The sequence below is a fragment of the Scyliorhinus canicula genome, chromosome 12 (assembly GCF_902713615.1).
Source record: "Scyliorhinus canicula chromosome 12, sScyCan1.1, whole genome shotgun sequence".
NCBI classification, from domain to species: domain Eukaryota; kingdom Metazoa; phylum Chordata; class Chondrichthyes; order Carcharhiniformes; family Scyliorhinidae; genus Scyliorhinus; species Scyliorhinus canicula.
Window position 1 is genome coordinate 161,111,769 of NC_052157.1, and position 15,112 is coordinate 161,126,880.

Here is a 15,112-nt window from a genome sequence, read left to right on the forward strand (position 1 = left end):
ATACCACAATCTATTAAAAGTTGTGGGTCAGGTGAACTCCATGATACACTTTGGGGTTCTCTAAACACTGACCCATGACATGTGTGTGTAGAGAGTGGGGGTAGTTAGGGGGAATTGGGAAAGGGGCAGTAGATAGGTATATTTATGTCCGTTTAATCAATACTGTACATGATAAAAGGTTGCTTGTGCAGTTTATTGGGGTTAACCAGGACCTCGGGTATTGTTGTGTGCCCCTCCCCATCTTTCTTTGGAGAGGGCAGAGGTTGAAAATCCGCCTAATCTGCCTCCTGTCACTCAGTTTGGTTTTGATCCAGGGCCCTGAGCATCAAATCTGCTGTGGTTCCCAGGCGAGTGTGAGGTGGCCTTCAAAAGCAGTTTTTAAAAAAAACAAAAGGCTGCGTTTTAAGCAGCACCCACACCTCTTCAATAAAGTATGTTGACCAAGACCTCGGCGATTGAGAGTTCAAAACCCATCGAGGGATTGGATTCCGTAACTTTGGCCATTCTTGGGTTTGCATCGAGTAAAAAGACCTTGAAAGCTGTCAAACCATCATGAAGAATAAAAGCTCTGGTTCTCCAGGGGGAAGGGAGCCTGTCGCCCTTGTACGTCACTGTTCCTCGTCCCACAGTGGCCCCAGTACTGACCCTTCGGGCAATGTGGGAAGGCAGTCAATGCTGGGGGCGACCAGGTCCTGAGAAAATCAGTAAAAACCAAAGAAGATATTCATTCTAAAATGAAAGCAAAATACCGTGAAGCTGGAGATTGGAAATGCTGGAAAAACCCAGCAGGTCTGGCAGCATCAGTGGAGAGAGACAGAGTTAACGGCCAAAAGGACTTTTTCAGACAAAAGTGTTTTCAAGCACTTTATGGAAACGTTAGTTCAAATTGGTTGGGTTTAATTTGTAATGGTGCTACATCTATGTTGTGAAGTGATTGTGGTTCGAGCTGTTGATGGGGTTGTTGACACGGCCAGGCTCATGAGCCGCTCTCTGATGTATTGTTCCTGCCAATGTTGCAATGTATTTACACTCCCTTCTTCTCTCTCTCCTATGTCGCTCTGTGCTGCTGACTCCAGTCATTACGGTGAGTGTCTCTTGAAGAATCGGTCGATGGCGGTGACTACATCTGCAGGATGGGGCAGGGCTGGGATCTGATTTTAGTTATCGGACCTCGTCCTCTGGAGTTCCACTTCATCAAACAATCAAAATTAGGAGCAGCAATCGACCACTCGGGCCCCTCGACCCAGCCCTGCCAATAAACAAGACCGTGATTGTAGCCTCAACTCCACATTCCCTCCTCCTCCCCGATAACTGACTTTCCGCCCCTTGTTAATCAAGAATCTATCGAGCTCTGCCTTAAAAATAATCCGAGATTTTGCTTCGACCGGCTTTTGAGGAAGAGAGTTCCAAAGAAAAATAATTCCCCTCGTCTGTCTTAAACAAGCAAAACTAATTATTAAACAGTGACCCCTAGTTTAATATTCTTCCACAAGAGGAAACATCCTCTCCAAATCCACCCTGTCAAAACCCCTCAGGATCTTGGAGTTTTTAATCAAGACGCCACTTATAAATTACAGTGAATACAAGCTTCACCTGTCCAACCTTTCCTCAGTCGTGGAATTAGTCTAATGAACTCTTTCTGATTGATTGATTCATTGATTTGATTTATTGTCACATGTACCGAAGTACAGTGAAAAGTATTTTTCTGCGGCCAAGGGAACGTACACAGTACGGACATAGTAGACAAAAGAATAATCGACAGAGAACATTGACAAATGGTACATCGACAAACAGTGATTGGTTACAGTGCGTAACAAGGGACCAAACAAAGTGAATACATGAGCAAGAGCAGCATAGGGCGTCGTGAATAGTGTTCATACAGGGAACAGATAAGTCCGAGGGGGAGTCGTTGAGGAGTCTTGTAGCTGTGGGGAAGAAGCTGTTCCTATGTCTGGATGTGCTGGATGTCTAAACTTTTTTTTAAAAATAATTTTTACTGGAATTTTTTGAAAAATATATATCAACAAAACAATAATAACAATAATAGTAATAAACCCCCCCCCCCCCCCGGCACCTGTAACAACGCATATAACAAACCCCCCCAACCCCAATAAACAACAAAATAAATTAACAATAAGCAAATTAACTTAAACACTATCCCCCTAGAAACCCACCCCCCTTTCCCCCCCTCCCCCCGGGCTGCTGCTGACCTAGTACCCTATCGCTGAGCCAGAAAGTTGAGGAAAGACTGCCACCTCCTAAAGAACCCTTGTACTGACCCCCTCAGGGCGAATTTGACCCTCTCCAGCTGAATGAATCCCGCCATGTCATTGATCCAGGTCTCCACGCTTGGGGGCCTCGCATCCTTCCACTGCAGCAAGATCCTCCGCCGGGCTACTAGGGATGCAAAGGCCAAGACACCGGCCTCTTTCGCCTCCTGCACTCCCAGCTCCACCCCAACCCCAAATATCGCGAGTCCCCAGCCTGGCTTGACCCTGGATCCCACCACCCTCGACACCGTCCTCGCCACCCCCTTCCAGAACTCCTCCAGTGCCGGGCATGCCCAGAACATATGGGCATGGTTCGCTGGACTCCCCGAACACCTGACACACCTGTCTTCGCCCCCAAAGAACCTACTCATCCTAGATCCGGACATGTGGGCCCGGTGCAGCACCTTGAACTGGATGAGACTAAGCCTCGCACATGAAGAGGAGGAGTTCACCCTCTCCAGGGCGTCCGCCCATGTCCCCTCCTCAATCTGCTCCCCCAGCTCCACCTCCCACTTAGCCTTCAGCACCTCTACCGACGCCTCCCCCACCTCCTCCATTACCTGGTAGATGTCAGACACCTTCCCATCCCCAACCCACACCCCCGAAAGCACCCTATCCCTCACCCCCTGCGTGGGCAGCAAAGGGAACCCCTCCACCTGTCGCCTAGCAAACGCCTTGACCTGAAGGTACCTGAACATATTCCCCGGGGGGAGCTCAAACTTCTCCTCCAGTTCACCAAGGCTCGCGAACCTCCCGTCGATAAACAGGTCTCCCAACTTCCTAATGCCCGCCCTGTGCCACCCCAGGAACCCGCAATCCATGTTCCCTGGGACAAACTGGTGGTTCCCCCGCAGTGGGGCCTCCACCGAGCCCCCCCCACTTCCCCCCTGTGTCGCCTCCACTGCCCCCAAATTTTGAGGGTAGCCGCCACCACCGGGCTCGTGGTGTACCTCGTTGGAAGGAGCGGCAGCGGCATCGTTACCAGCGCCTTCAGGCTCGTGCCTCCACAGGACGCCATCTCCATCCGTTTCAATGCTGTCCCCTCCTCATCCATTACCCACTTACGTACCATCGAGACGTTAGCTGCCCAATAGTACCCAGAGAGGTTGGGCAGTGCCAGCCCCCCTCTACCCCTGCCCCGCTCCAAAAAGACCCTCCTTGCCCTCGGAGTTTCTAAACAACTTTTAACACATTTACACCCTTCCTTTAAATAGTGAGACTCCAGATGTGGTCTCACCAATGTCCTGTACAACTGAATTATAACCTCCCAACTTTTGTAATCAATTCCCCCTCACAGTAAACAGTAACATTCTGTTAGCTGAACCTGGATACTCACATTTTGTGATTCATGCACTAGAACTCCCAGATCCCACCCCACCTCACAGCTCTGCAATCTCAGCATTTGGATAATAAGCTTAATTCCTTATTCTTCCTGCCAAAATAAACAATTTCTGCCCACATTATGCTCCATTTGCCAGATTTTTGCCACCCACCTAACCTATCTGTGTCCCTTTGCAGCCTCCTTACATCTTCTTCACAATTTACTTCGTTACCTATCTTTGGGCCAACAGCAAATTTAGCAACTGTACCTTCAGTCCCGTCATCCAAGTCATTGATATAATTGTAAAAAGTTGAGCCCCCAGCTCAACTAGTGGCACAACATTAGTCACACCCTGCCAAGCAGAAATTACCCGTTTATGCCCACTCTGTTTCCTGTTAGTTAATCGTTAATCCATGCCCCTTACCCCATGAGATTTATTTTACCACAATAATCTTTTATATGGCACCTTATCAAATGTCTTCTGGAAATCTAAGTACAGTACATCCACTGCCCCCCTCCCCCCTTTATCTCCGCACATGTGATTCCTTCAAAGAACTCCAATAAATTGGTTAAATATAATTTCCCTTTTACAAAACCCATGTTGACTCTGACTGGCTAAAAAGTCTTGAATAATAGCTTCTAACATTTTCCTAAGACCGATGTTAAGCTAACTGGCATTGTCTCCCTCCCTTTTTGAACAAAGGAATTACATTTGCTGTTTTCCAATCTAATGGAACTTTCCCCAAATCTAGGGAGTTATGGAAAATTCAAACCAATATATCAACTATCCCCCAAACCACTTACTCTAGAATGAAGCCGGGGATTTGTCAGCCCTCAGACCCAACAATATACCCAATGCCACTGCCATGTGGGTGGCACGGTGCTTAGCACTGCTGCCTCACAGCGCCAGGGATCTGGGTTCAATTCCAGCCTCGGGTGACTGTCTGTGCGGAGTCTCCACGTTCTCCCCGTGTGTGCGTGGGTTTCCTCCGGGTGCTCCGGTTTCCTCCCACAGTCCAAAGATGTGCGGGTTAGGTGGATTGGCCATGCTAAATTGCCCCTTAGTGTCCAGGGATGTGCAGATTAGGTGGGGTTACGGGGATAGGATGCAGGATTGGGCTGAGGTACGGTACTCTTTCGGATGATTGGTGCAAGTTCGATGGGCCGAATGATCTCCTTCTGCACTTTAGGAATTCTATTGTGTCCCGGTGATTGTAATGTTCCTAAGTTCCTCCCTCCCATTTCCTGATTTATCATTTTTCCTCTTATTAATCAATTTGTCATTCTTTCATGTGCTTTCTATTATATCCAGTCATCTGATGTATCCATTTTGGTGCAATTATATGCTTTTCTTTAGGGTTTGATACCATCTTTAATTTTTATAGTGAACCGCAGATGGTGGGTCCTCCCTTGGAATTATTTTGTGTATATTCTGAAATATCCGCCTCACTACCAGTCTGTACCTTAACCACAGTGTCAGTTTACTCCGCTACTCCGCTAGCTCTGCTTTCATTCCCATAGTTGTCCTTCTTTAAGTTTAAAATGCGAGCCTTGGGATCCACTCCTCTCTGTCTCTCGATCCTCAATCATATTATGATCACTGCTACCTCGGGGTGCCTTCACTGAGGTTATCAATTAACCCTATCTCATCGCATATTATCTCATCTCATTGACCCTACCAAGTTTCGTACAGCCTGCTCTCTGATTGACTCCAGAACGTGCTGACCTAAAAAACTATCCTGAAAAAATTGCACAAACTCTCCACCTACATTACATTTGCCCATCTAATGTCCCCAATCTATGTGCAGATTAAAATCCCCCACAATTATCATCGTAACGTTCTGCTGAACTCCAATTATCTCTTTTATCCTCTGTCCCACTGTGTGGTTACAATTCGGGGGTCTGTGCACCACTCCCACAAGTGACCTCTTGCCTTTGTAATTTCTCATCTCAGCCTAGACTGCTCCAACATCTCAGTTTCCTGAATTTGGGTAATCCTGCCTGGTGGGCTGGTACCGTTGTTATTTAATAGCCCTAGCCCCCCCCCCCCCCCCCCCATCCCGGTGCCTTTTCTTAACTTCCTGTCCTTCCTAAGTATCACATATCTTTCAATATTCGGGTCCCAATCCATGCCTCTGTAATGCTTATCGGATCCTATTGATTAATTTCTATTTGTGCGACCTGTTTTGTTTTGATGCAGTGTGTGTTTCGATCCAGAATCTGTACCTGACCGTTTATTACCTTCCTCCATGACCCTCCCTGGCATGGACTGTTCACCATTTTTCACTTTAATGCCTTCCCCACTGGTCTTGCCTCCACTCTTCTTGGTTTACCTCATCTTCCCAAATTTGATCCCTTCTTATTTTAAACCCCTCTCTAGTTTGTGCAGCTAGAATACCAGCCCCAGGCACGGTTCAGGTATAGATATTCCCAATGGTACAGCCCCCACTTTCTCCAATACTGCTTCCAGTTTCCCACAATCCGGAACCCACTGCTCCCCACACCAGCCTGTGAAACACGGATTTGTGTGTCTAATCTTGTGTGCCCTCTGCCAATTGCAACAGACTGTGGTAATAATCCAGAAATTATTATCTTTGAGGTTCTGTTTAATTTGGTGCCAAGTTCCTCAAACTGATGATGCAGAACATCCTACTTTGTCCTGCTTGTGCCATGGCACCTACATCGACCACAGAAACCTGATCCTTTCCTCCTTCTCTATAACCCTGAGCCAGAAATCCTGTCAGCAACATAGCCGTCTGGATACTTGCTCTTTGCTACAGAGAACAGTGTCAATCCCCCCTCACTATACTGTCCCTTACCAGCACTATGTTCCTGTGTGATTGCTGTACCACAGTGCCATTGTCAGTGAGCCCCCCCACCCTCCCTGCAGCCCCCCCCACCCTCCCTGCAGCCCCCCCCACCCTCCCTGCAGCCCCCCCCACCCTCCCTGCAGCCCCCCCCACCCTCCCTGCAGCCCCCCCCACCCTCCCTGCAGCCCCCCCCACCCTCCCTGCAGCCCCCCCCACCCTCCCTGCAGCCCCCCCCACCCTCCCTGCAGCCCCCCCACCCTCCCTGCAGCCCCCCCACCCTCCCTGCAGCCCCCCCACCCTCCCTGCAGCCCTCCCCCACCCTCCCTGCAGCCCCCCCACCCTCCCTGCAGCCCCACCCTCCCTGCAGCCCCCCCCACCCTCCCTGCAGCCCCCCCCACCCTCCCTGCAGCCCCCCCCCACCCTCCCTGCAGCCCCCTCCACCCTCCACTCGCTCCCCCCACCCTCCCTGCAGCCCCCCCACCCTCCCTGCAGCCCCCCCCCCCCTCCCTGCAGCCCCCCCACCCTCCCTGCAGCCCCCCCACCAAATACTCGCTCCCCCCCCCACCAAATACTCGCTCCCCCCCCCACCAAATACTCGCTCTCCCCCCCCCACCAAACACTCGCTCCCCCCCCCCACCAAACACTCGCTCCCCCCCCCACCAAACACTCGCTCCCCCCCCCCCACCAAACACTCGCTCCCCCCCACCAAACACTCGCTCCCCCCCCCCCCCCCCCCCCCCACCCACCAAACACTCGCTCTCTCCCCTGCAGTAGAGCAGAATCAATTCCGACAGGGTGAAGAAATTAGCAAAAGCCAAGGACCTCCCCCCTCCCCCTCCCCCCCTCCCCTCCCCCCTCCTCACTGAACCCCCTATACTCACCACAGGAGCACCCCCTCACTGAACTCCCTCAACTCCCAGGACGTACAGCGCAGAAACAGGGTATTTGGCTCGTGCAGTCCGTACCACGCGACCCCCCCCCCCCCCCCCAACAACTTTATTCATCAAAATCTATCAGCAGAACCTTCCATTCCCTTCTCCATCACGTTTATCTAATATCTCCTTAAATTTACGTCTGCTACTTTCTTCACCCATTCCCTGTGATCGGCACCGAGACATTCTCAGACTGTTGGGGAAGAGATGGGGGATTCCCAGTGGCGGCCAGGCCATTTGCAAGTGGAGGCTGTCAGCTGCAGTGGGCTGAGGGGACGTCTGTTTGAGAGTTCCACTGTCTCAGAAGATTTCTGAACAACCTGCCTCTTCAATGATTTGTTCTAGAATCCCTACAGCACAGAAGGAGGCCATTGTGCCCATCAAGCCTATACTGACCCTCTGAAAGAGCACCTGACCCAGGACCCCTCTCCCTCCCTATCCCTCTAACCCCATCGAACCTGCACATCTTGGGGTTCATATACCACGTCACTGTTTTAAAAATAAAGGGTTGCTCGTTTAAGACGGGGATGAGAAGGAATTTTTTCTCGGAGGGTGGCGAGTTTCTGGAACTCCTGAAAAGGCGGTAGAAGCAGAATCTTTGAATATTTTGAAGGTAGAGCTGGATTGATTCTTCATTAACAAAGGGGTGAAAGGTTGTCGGGGGGGGGGGTCAGCAGGAATGTAGGGTTGAGCTCACAATCCAGCCGCAATCTTCTTGAATGGTGGAGCCGAGTCAAGGGGCTGAGAGGCCGCCTCCCGCTCCTGATTCATGTGTTTGAATATCAAATAGCAAATCTGCACCATGAGTATCAAAATAGTCGGCCTTAAAACCGACTCTTTACGATGCCAGTTGAGCCCTTTGGATTGAAACAGTTCAATCCCCAGGTGCTTTGCCTCAGGAGAACCATCACAAAGCACTTTTCAGACCCTCTTGCAGGCAGTGTTTTTCTTCAGGAACATCCCTGTTTGCTTGAGAATTTAGACCCTTCCGCTCTTGTACAATCTCCGATAAGGAAACCCCAATCGGTGGGCCAACCAAAAACCCAAAACGTGCTTGGGGAAAGAGAGCTGATCCTGAGTAGGTCTGACTGAATTCCCCAACTGGCAGATACCAGCACAAAGAAAACCCCATTTAGCTGAGTTACCATGCCTAACATGCACCCTAACTTCCAGATTGAATTTTAGAAAAACTAATGTCCATTATACTTGGGAAAATTATGATGGGCCCCCCTCTGTACAGAATAAAACTGGTTACAGAGCAATTAACATTGAGAAACACGTGCACCTCTTTGATTCCGATAGGGAGTTGGAAAACCAGGAGGAAGAACTTGGGAGTGTGGGGAGGGGGTCTCCAGGTCAGGGAGTGTGGGGAGGGGGTCTCCAGGTCAGGGAGTGTGGGGAGGGGGTCTCCAGGTCAGGGAGTGTGGGGAGGGAGTCTCCAGGTCAGGGAGTGTGGGGAGGGGGTCTCCAGGTCAGGGAGTGTGGGGAGGGGGTCTCCAGGTCAGGGAGTGTGGGGAGATGGTCTCCAGGTCAGGGAGTGTAGGGAGGGAGTCTCCAGGTCAGGGAGTGTGCGGAGGGGGTCTCCAGGTCAGGGAGTGTGGGGAGGGGGTCTCCAGGTCGGGGAGTGTGGGGAGGGAGTGTAGGGAGGGAGTCTCCAGGTCAGGGAGTGTGCGGAGGGGGTCTCCAGGTCAGGGAGTCTCCAGGTCAGGGAGTGTGCGGAGGGGGTCTCCAGGTCAGGGAGTGTGGGGAGGGAGTCTCCAGGTCAGGGAGTGTGGGGAGGGAGTGTGGGGAGGGGGTCTCCAGGTCAGGGAGTGTGGGGAGGGGGTCTCCAGGTCAGGGAGTGTGGGGAGGGGGTCTCCAGGTCAGGGAGTGTGGGGAGGGGGTCTCCGGGTCAGGGAGTGTGGGGAGGGGGTCTCCAGGTCAGGGAGCGTGGGGAGGGGGTCTCCGGGTCAGGGAGTGTGGGGAGGGGGTCTCCAGGTCAGGGAGCGTGGGGAGGGAGTCTCCAGGTCAGGGAGTGTGGGGAGGGGGTCTCCAGGTCAGGGAGTGTGGGGAGGGGGTCTCCAGGTCAGGGAGTGTGGGGAGGGGGTCTCCAGGTCAGGGAGTGTGGGGAGATGGTCTACAGGTCAGGGAGTGTAGGGAGGGAGTCTCCAGGTCAGGGAGTGTGCGGAGGGGGTCTCCAGGTCAGGGAGTGTGGGGAGGGGGTCTCCAGGTCGGGGAGTGTGGGGAGGGAGTGTAGGGAGGGAGTCTCCAGGTCAGGGAGTGTGCGGAGGGGGTCTCCAGGTCAGGGAGTCTCCAGGTCAGGGAGTGTGCGGAGGGGGTCTCCAGGTCAGGGAGTGTGGGGAGGGAGTCTCCAGGTCAGGGAGTGTGGGGAGGGAGTGTGGGGAGGGGGTCTCCAGGTCAGGGAGTGTGGGGAGGGGGTCTCCGGGTCAGGGAGTGTGGGGAGGGGGTCTCCAGGTCAGGGAGCGTGGGGAGGGGGCCTTCGGGTCAGGGAGTGTGGGGAGGGGGTCTCCAGGTCAGGGAGCGTGGGGAGGGGGTCTCCAGGTCAGGGAGTGTGGGGAGGGGGTCTCCAGGTCAGGGAGTGTGGGGAGGGGGTCTCCAGGTCAGGGAGTGTGGGGAGGGGGTCTCCAGGTCAGGGAGTGTGGGGAGGGGGTCCCAAGGCCAGGGAGTGTGGGGAGGGAGTCTCCAGGTCAGGGAGTGTGGGGAGGGGGTCTCCGGGTCAGGGAGTGTGGGGAGGGGGTCTCCAGGTCAGGGAGTGTGGGGAGGGGGTCTCCAGGTCAGGGAGTGTGGGGAGGGGGTCTCCAGGTCAGGGAGTGTGGGGAGGGGGTCTCCAGGTCAGGGGGTGTGGGGAGGTGGTCTCCAGGTCAGGGAGTGTGGGGAGGGAATGTGGGGAGGGGGTCTCCAGGTCAGGGAGAGTGGGGAGGGGGTCTCCAGGTCAGGGAGCGTGGGGAGGGGGTCTCCAGGTCAGGGAGCGTGGGGAGGGGGTCTCCAGGTCAGGGAGTGTGGGGAGGGGGTCTCCAGGTCAGGGAGTGTGGGGAGGGGGTCTCCAGGTCAGGGCGTGTAGGGAGGGAGTGTGGGGAGGGGGTCTCCACGTCAGGGAGTGTGGGGAGGGGGTCTCCAGGTCAGGGAGTGTGGGGAGGGGGTCTCCAGGTCAGGGAGTGTGGGGAGGGGGTCTCCAGGTCAGGGAGTGTGGGGAGGGGGTCTCCAGGTCAGGGAGTGTGGGGAGGGAGTGTGGGGAGGGGGTCTCCAGGTCAGGGAGTGTGGGGAGGGAGTGTGGGGAGGGGGTCTCCAGGTCAGGGAGTGTGGGGAGGGGGTCTCCAGGTCAGGGAGTGTGGGGAGGGGGTCTCCAGGTCAGTGGTGGGAAGGGAAAGATGACAAAGAGCCGTCCCTTGCTTCCCGAGTTCCCAGCTCCGTCACAGCCCAGTCTCCCACCTCCCTGCTCCTCCCTCCATCCCTCAAAAGGCAAGAGGTGGCATGGTGCAGCCCTGGCTGTGACCCCCAACCCTGCCACAGTTGAAGCCCCCAATGCCATTCACAGCCTCGTACGCACGTGAGGTGGCTGCTTGCGCAGCAACCCGGTGGAATATCAGTGACCTGAAACTGGACACTGCAGAAAGAGGATGACATTGTATTTCAGCAACAGGAGAAAGGGTGAAACTGGACCAGGGAGGGGTTGGGGTTGGGGTTGTCTGCCCACTCTAGGTGCAGCAACCTTCCCCTGAATCAGCAGAGCTCTGTGTGCGCTCAGTTCTTTGTTACTGTAATTTGGGAAGAAAACTCGAAGCCTAAACACTTTCAATATTCATCCGACAGAACGAATATATGAAGGATGACTTTCTGCTCAAAATTGAAACTTGGCACAAGCCTGACATGGGAAACACAGAGAATGTGAGTAACAAACCCACCCTCACCAGTAACAAACCCACCCTCACCAGTAACAAACCCACCCTCACCAGTAACAAACCCACCCTCACCAGTAACAAACCCACCCTCACCAGTACTGTACCCCAGTGTTATACAGTGACAGACCCGTCCCCACCAGTACTGTACCCCAGTGTTATACAGTGACAGACCCGTCCTCACCAGTACTGTACCCCAGTGTTATACAGTTACAGACCCGTCCCCACCAGTACTGTACCCAAGTGTTATACAGTTACAGACCCGTCCCCACCAGTACTGTATCCCAGTGTTATACAGTGACAGACCCGTCCCCACCAGTACTGTACCCCAGTGTTATACAGTGACAGACCCATCCCCACCAGTAGTGTACCCCAGTGTTATACAGTGACAGACCCGTCCCCACCAGTACTGTACCCCAGTGTTATACAGTGACAGACCCGTCCCCACCAGTACTGTACCCCAGTGTTATACAGTGAGACCCGTCCCCAGCAGTACTGTATCCCAGTGTTATACAGTGACAGACCCATCCCCACCAGTACTGTACCCCAGTGTTATACAGTGACAGACCCGTCCCCACCAGTACTGTACCCCAGTGTTATACAGTGACAGACCCGTCCTCACCAGTACTGTACCCCAGTGTTATACAGTGACAGACCCATCCCCACCAGTGCTGTACCCCAGTGTTATACAGTGACAGACCCGTCCCCACCAGTACTGTACCCCAGTGTTATACAGTGACAGACCCGTCCCCACCAGTACTGTACCCCAGTGTTATACAGAGACAGACCCGTCCCCACCAGTACTGTACCCCAGTGTTAGACAGTGACAGACCCCTCCCCACCAGTACTGTACCCCAGTATTATACAGTGACAGACCCGTCCCCACCAGTACTGTACCCCAGTGTTATACAGTGACAGACCCGTCCTCACCAGTACTGTACCCCAGTGTTGTACAGTGACAGACCCCTCCCCACCAGTACTGTACCCCAGTGTTATACAGTGACAGACCCATCCCCACCAGTACTGTACCCCAGTGTTATACAGTGACAGACCCGTCCCCACCAGTACTGTACCCCAGTGTTATACAGTGACAGACCCATCCCCACCAGTACTGTACCCCAGTGTTATACAGTGACAGACCCTTCCCCACCAGTACTGTACCCCAGTGTTATAGTGACAGACCCATCCCCACCAGGACTGTACCCCAGTGTTATAGTGACAGACCCATCCCCACCAGTACTGCACCCCAGTGTTATACAGAGACAGACCCGTCCCCACCAGTACTGCACCCCAGTGTTATACAGTGACAGACCCATCCCCACCAGTACTGTACCCCAGTGTTATACAGCGACATACCTGTCCCCACCAGTACTGTACCCCAGTGTTATACAGTGACAGACCCCTCCCCATCAGTACTGTACCCCAGTGTTACAGTGACAGACCCCTCCCCATCAGTACTGTACCCCAGTGTTATACAGTCACAGACCCCTCCCCATCAGTACTGTACCCTAGTGTTATACAGTCACAGACCCCTCCCCATCAGCACTGTATCCCTGTGTTATACAGTGACAGACCCCTCCCCACCAGTACTGTACCCCAGTGTTATACAGTGACAGACCCCTCCCCACCAGTACTGTACCCCAGTGTTATACAGTGACAGACCCCTCCCCACCAGTACTGTACCCCAGTGTTATACAGTGACAGACCCCTCCCCACCAGTACTGTACCCCAGTGTTATACAGTGACAGACCCGTCCCCACCAGTACTGTACCCCAGTGTTAGACAGTGACAGACCCGTCCCCACCAGTACTGTACCCCAGTGTTATACAGCGACAGACCCATCCCCACCAGTACTGTACCCCAGTGTTATACAGCGACAGACCCATCCCCACCAGTACTGTACCCCAGTGTTATACAGTGACAGACCCGTCCCCACCAGTACTGTACCCCAGTGTTCTCCAGTGACAGACCCCTCCCCACCAGTACTGTACCCCAGTGTTATACAGTGACAGACCCGTCCCCACCAATACTGTACCCCAGTGTTATACAGAGACAGACCCGTCCCCACCAGTACTGTACCCCGTGTTATACAGTGACAGACCCGTCCCCACCAGTACTGTACCCCAGTGTTCTCCAGTGACAGACCCCTCCCCACCAGTACTGTACCCCAGTGTTATACAGTGACAGACCCGTCCCCACCAGTACTGGACTCCAGTGTTATACAGTGACAGACCTGTCCCCACCAGTACTGTACCCCAGTGTTATACAGTGACAGACCCCTCCCCACCAGTACTGTACCCAGTGTTATACAGTGACAGACCCGTCCCCACCAGTACTGTACCCAGTATGACTTTTAATGTTCACATTGCTCTCCCTCGGCAGGTACACGGTTTGGAACCCAACACGTGGAAACATGTTGAAGTTGTTCACCTAGACATTGCTGACCGGAGCCAGATTCATGCTCGGGTGAGTGGGTTGAAACTGAATGTCTGGAGCCACACCGTGTGTCAATGTTCTCAACACCGAGAACGAAGAAAACAAAATTGTTGTATCTTACTTTCTGAGATTAAACCAGTCCATGGGGCTGGTTCAGCACACTGGGCTAAATCGCTGGCTTTTAAAGCAGACCAAGGCAGGCCAGCAGCATGGGTTCAATTCCCGTACCAGCCTCCCCGAACAGGCGCCGGAATGTGGCGACTAGGGGCTTTTCACAGTAACTTCATTTGAAGCCTACTCGTGACAATAAGCCATTTTCATTTCATTTTTCATTTCATTTAAATATGCTGGAATTTGGGAAACCGCTGTGTTGTGCAGGATTGAGAGGTCGCTCTGGTCCCGGCCATGACACAGCAGAGAGGAAGTTTAGTGTCCATTTCCTTCTTTTGTTTTCTCCCGGCACAGAGCGACTCTGGGGTGAGTTGAGTTTGACGTAGTTCCCCAGCGGCCGAGGCCTAGCACCCACCCACCCACCCACCAGTTCTCAGTTTTCTGCTTCCCAGTTCCGACATCTTGTCCTGGATTCAGCCTCTGTGGGTTTTTGTGTCTCCCTCGGACACCCAGATTTCTGCTTGATACCAATGCAAATACATTTTTATTTTGCAACCCAAACAGTTTGCACTTGGCAAGCTCCCAGAGACAACAATGAAATAAAGACCAGGTTATTTGGGATGCTGATTGACGGTCAGTTCACCAGGGGGCACTCCCATACTCATCTTCAAAATAGTCACTGTCGGTCCTTTCATTGTCCGCCTGCGAGATCAGATGCAGCCACCACTTAACATTGAAACATAAAGGAGTCAACACTGACAGTGCAGCACTCCCTCAGTACTGACCCTCTGACAGTGCAGCACTCCCTCAGTACTGACCCTCTGACAGTGCGGCACTCCCTCAGTACTGACCCTCTGACAGTGCGGCACTCCCTCAGTACTGACCCTCTGACAGTGCGGCACTCCCTCAGTACTGACCCTCTGACAGTGCGGCACTCCCTCAGTACTGACCCTCTGACAGTGCTGCACTCCCTCAGTACTGACCCTCTGACACTGCAGCTCTCCCTCAGTACTGACCCTCTGACAGTGCAGCACTCCCTCAGTACTGACCCTCTGACAGTGCAGCACTCCCTCAGTACTGACCCTCTGACAGTGCAGCACTCCCTCAGTACTGACCCTCTGACAGTGCGGTACTCCCTCAGTACTGACCCTCTGACAGTGCGGCACTCCCTCAGTACTGACCCTCTGACAGTGCGGCACTCCCTCAGTACTGACCCTCTGACAGTGCCGCACTCCCTCAGTACTGACCCTCTGACAGTGCAGCACTCCCTCAGTACTGACCCTCTGACAGTGCCGCACTCCCTCAGTACTGACCCTCTGACAGTGCAGGCACTCCC

The 15,112-nt window shown here is 53.5% G+C and overlaps 1 protein-coding gene across 2 annotated transcripts in view; it reads left to right on the forward strand.

Moving 5' to 3' along the window:
• The window catches only part of LOC119975152 (phosphatidylinositol transfer protein alpha isoform-like), an 81,193-nt gene that overhangs the window by 40,654 nt on the left and 25,427 nt on the right, over window positions 1-15,112 (forward strand). For both annotated transcript variants that reach the window (XM_038814732.1, XM_038814733.1), the window contains 3 exons: window positions 1,077-1,084; window positions 11,144-11,218; window positions 13,612-13,695. In XM_038814732.1, the coding sequence (XP_038670660.1) occupies window positions 1,077-1,084; window positions 11,144-11,218; window positions 13,612-13,695 (167 nt within the window). The remainder of the gene's footprint in view (window positions 1-1,076; window positions 1,085-11,143; window positions 11,219-13,611; window positions 13,696-15,112) is intronic.